This window comes from Limulus polyphemus, unplaced genomic scaffold (assembly GCF_000517525.1).
Source record: "Limulus polyphemus unplaced genomic scaffold, Limulus_polyphemus-2.1.2 Scaffold3266, whole genome shotgun sequence".
NCBI lineage: Eukaryota > Metazoa > Arthropoda > Merostomata > Xiphosura > Limulidae > Limulus > Limulus polyphemus.
Genome location: NW_013668876.1, coordinates 109302 through 113505, shown reverse-complemented (window position 1 = coordinate 113505; position 4204 = coordinate 109302). Strand labels below are relative to the sequence as shown.

The following is a 4204-nucleotide window of genomic DNA, read 5'->3' as shown; positions in this document are numbered from 1 at the left end:
GTACTTGTTTGATTCTTAGGTGGGTTTGGTTTATTTGAATTTTGCACAAAGCTACACAAGAGCTATCTGCACTAGCCATCCCTAATTTAGCAGTGAAAGGCTAAAGGGAAGGCAGCTAGTCATCACCACCCACCACCAACTCTTGGGCTGCTCTTTTACAAACGAATAGTGGGATGGGGATTGAATGTCCTAACCATGACATTTGGGTGGGAAACAAAGATTCCTTATTATCCTTTATAGCAAAATCCTTTCATAGTTCTATTAAATTCACTTTGGATTACTCTGCTACTCAGATCACCTTTTTAGATGTAACTCTTACTCTGAAAGATGATTGTTTATATATTGATTTGTACGAAAAACCAACCGATATACCTTAATACCTGCACTGTAAAAGTTGTTACCTACCACATACTAAATGTTGTATTATATTCAGCCAAGCTCTCAGATTCAAAAACTCTGCTCTGACAGTAGGAACTATGAAAGACACAATGATTCATTAAAAAAAGATAAAAATCTATGAAAAAAAAAGGTTATAATCACAACACTGTGATCAAATAAACTGAGAAAGCTAACAATATCTTATATGACAATGTGCCTTGAAAAAACACTCACAAGATAAAAACTCCCGTGTTCCACAGGTTATTACCTATTACCAAAAATTTAGAAACCCACCTCAGATCCTAAAGAAAGACTTTTACCTCCTTCAGCATAATGATAGACTAAAATCAATTTTTCTAGACACTCCTGTTTTTTTATTTTGTTTTGAAAAAACTTTAAATTTTACTAAGGTCAACTATAAGTCCTCCACCAGATGGAAGTTATCCCTGCAATAGCAAGAATTGCAAAGCCTGAAAGTTTAAACTACTATCCAATTTTCTTCCAAAGACAACTAAAAAAAATCAAAAAAATCACAAAACCAATAATTTGCACTATTAAAAATGCTGTCTATAAAATCCAGTGTCAAAAATGTAATTTTTGATATGTGGAACAAACTAGCATAACTGTTAAGAGAATGTTTTAACAATCACATATCTTCCAACATCTCAAACAAAGAATTTTCTGTGGCTAAACACTTTAGTAGGCCTGACCACTCCATTGATGACATTAAACTTGCATCAAAAAGAGAGAGAAACTAAGGATGGTTTCTGGACAGTAACTCTGAATACTGTAACACCAATCAGAATCAGTCATGATCCTAGATTGACGACTTTGGTACATTTTTGAAAAACCTTCAAAAGTAAATTGTTTCACCTTCGTACTCTCCATTTAATCTGCAGTTAGTCACTTTCCATTCCATTCTCAATTATTATTACATTTTATAAACTTGAAGGGTTATTCAATGTTTTAGTCTATTCTATTGCTATTATTTTTTCCCCTCTGAAATGCATATCTGTAGTTTTTTTCAGTATCCCTGTATATTGTATCTGGTGTATTTAAAAAAAGGTGTTCATTTTAAATTTTTATCTTTTTATTACATTTTTTTTGTTTAGTCTCTAGAATCAAGTTCTTTTCTTTTTTAACGCAATGTCTATTGGACTGAGCTCACACTGGATTAGGAATGTTGACTATATAACCAAATGTCTATTGGACTGAGCACATACTGGATTAGGAATGTTGACTATAAATACGAATTTACTGTTTGTATCTACACAAAATATGGCAAGCTTTTAGTAAAACAAAAATGTCACATGAGTTATTAATGTATTTGTACCCAAGATAAGCCTGTGAATTGACAAATTCAGTCTGACTCTGATAAATCAGAGTGCAGGGTTATGTTCATATGAAGAATAAAAATATTTTGTCCATCATACAGTTTGCATTTGCATAATCTCTAGTCTCTGAAATGCGTATCTACATTTTTTTTTCAGTATCCCTGTATATTGTATCTACTGTATATTTTTCTCTATTATGAACTATTGCTAAATTAGCATTGTATGGTGAAATTAATAAGTTTATAACACTAACATCAAACACATGATACCATGTTGAATAGCACTCTTTAAAAGGTCATGACATGTGTACTTTGAGCACCACCCATACACATATTATGAACATATATATCAGAGAATAGTTATTTTTATTACAATACATAAATATGGAATTCTTTTCACCTTCATCAATTGTTCGTTACCTTGAACTAAACACGTGCCCTCAACATTTCTATTGTCTAATGATACACCTTTCGAGCTCATGTGGCATGTACATCTTTTTCACATTTACTATTCCACACTCCTTAACCTTTACCTTTTTTACTCCTGAAGAAAAATGGTCAACTATTTGAAAACACTTGAGTTTCTGGGTCTTGTGAAATCCTCTTGGTAATGGTTACTATGGACTTGCTGTTTACATTCCCTACTTCAAAATTCCATCAGCGATATATAAACTTGTACACAATTGTATTATCTTCACACTGTACTAGAGTTCCTTGAATGATCTATGTAGCTCTTTTAATGCTTAGTTATCTGTAACCTTAGCAATAACCCTGTCTATATAATAATACAGTAGTGCTTTTTCCTACTTCATTAATATGGTTTTATGTCTGTTTTGCATGGTATTCTTTAAACTCATGTACTAATAACACTAAAAAAATATACCTGCCTTGTAAATAATCTTTAGTAATCACATCAATGTACCATAAAACACAAGGATTTGTGCTTAGTTTTATTTTACAAGATCCTTACAAAACTAAACAACACAGAAATATACAGTTACATTCACAAGAGACAAATTGTTTTTTAAAATGTCTTTCTTTTCCAGTCATGTTTATCATACTTTTATGCACTGTGGACTTAATACCATTTGATCAAAACTTAAACCTACTGATTATTTACACCAGATTCCCAACAAAGTGTCTAGATAGTAGTTATTTTTGAGTTAAGTAATTCTCATTCTTTCCTTCTGCTTCTTTGTCCTCAAAGTTGTGAGAATATCTGCATTTATCTCCAAATCCACATTCTCCCTACAGTAGAAACCCAAGAAATTTTACAAGATTTTGTTTTCTTGGTATTAGACAGGTAAATAGCTTACAGTTCAAACAAAACCACAAACATGCTTACTTGATAATAAAGTTTCGGACATTACTGAAATAGAATTTGCTTGTGGCTGGTCAGTTGGACAATGTAACTAAATAGGCAGTGAGAACAAACAGCTTAAAACTGTTGATATACTTGATGTTGCTGCAAAAAATTTAAATTATACCAAACTTTCTCAAAAAATTATTAACTATTTTAAAATTTTTCAAGAAATACTTTGTCTCTAAAATGACAAAAATGCCCTCTTTACAGGAAGAAATAAAACTTACAAATATGAATTATTTTCCTATACACAAAATACACCTAAGATTATCTGAAATACGGATAAATAGGAGATACTTACAGTTTTAAATCTTTTGCAAGGATACTTCTTTAGACTACCAAGAGATTCACTTCTTATTTTTGTTCTCTTTCCCTGCTTTCTTTGTTGTTTCTCTATCTGCTTTTCTGACCATAAACTGAAACAGAAGTTTTAAAACAATGAATTTTAAATTTAGTGAAATTAACAGTTAGTTTTTAATCTTCACTAAAATACCAAACGTAGGTGGCAATGTCAGTATAAAATTACTTATGAGAAAAACAAAGCACACCCTTTTTAAATACAGAATCAAATATTTTTTACAGAACAGGATATAATTATGGACACAAAAGGGTACATGTTGTATGAGAAACATCATTTTTCAAGACTGTAAAAAATAAAAAAGACTGAAAAATACTAAATCTTTATTTCCCTCACCAACATGGTACACCAAGAACTAATTTCTCAACTTAGTCTTAGCAAAGAATATTGAAGTTAAAGTGTGAAAAACTAGATTTTTTTTTGAGTAAACAAGAAATTTAGTGTAATTGTTGCAAGTTAATTGCACTTTAAAAGAAAGATGTTACATATTTAGTATTTCCAACAGGACTATTATTTTATCCACTGTCAATTACACTCATTCTGGTGGCCATAAATATGCATTATTGGCTGTCACTACAATATCTTGTGAAACAAGCACCTACGATAGATGGAGAGGTTAATCTTAGACCACACATCTTTAAAGGCAAACTTTCCATGCCCTCCATTAGATATTCTAGGGTTAACTTGAAGAATGTTTTTTTTACAATATATATATATATATATATATATATATATATATATATATATACTATATGTGTAGTATACACTACCA

The 4204-nt window shown here is 30.9% G+C and overlaps 1 protein-coding gene across 2 annotated transcripts in view; it reads right to left on the bottom strand.

The window, feature by feature from the left end:
* Positions 1 to 2641: 2641 nt before the first annotated feature.
* Positions 2642 to 4204, bottom strand: part of LOC106469023 (tRNA (guanine(26)-N(2))-dimethyltransferase-like) — a 30150-nt gene continuing 28587 nt past the window's right edge. For both annotated transcript variants that reach the window (XM_013929474.2, XM_022397423.1), the window contains exons 15-16: positions 3376 to 3490; positions 2642 to 2959 (exon numbers count right to left, since the gene is read on the bottom strand). In XM_013929474.2, coding sequence (XP_013784928.2) covers positions 2864 to 2959; positions 3376 to 3490 — 211 coding nt within the window. In that variant the 3' untranslated portion in view covers positions 2642 to 2863. The remainder of the gene's footprint in view (positions 2960 to 3375; positions 3491 to 4204) is intronic.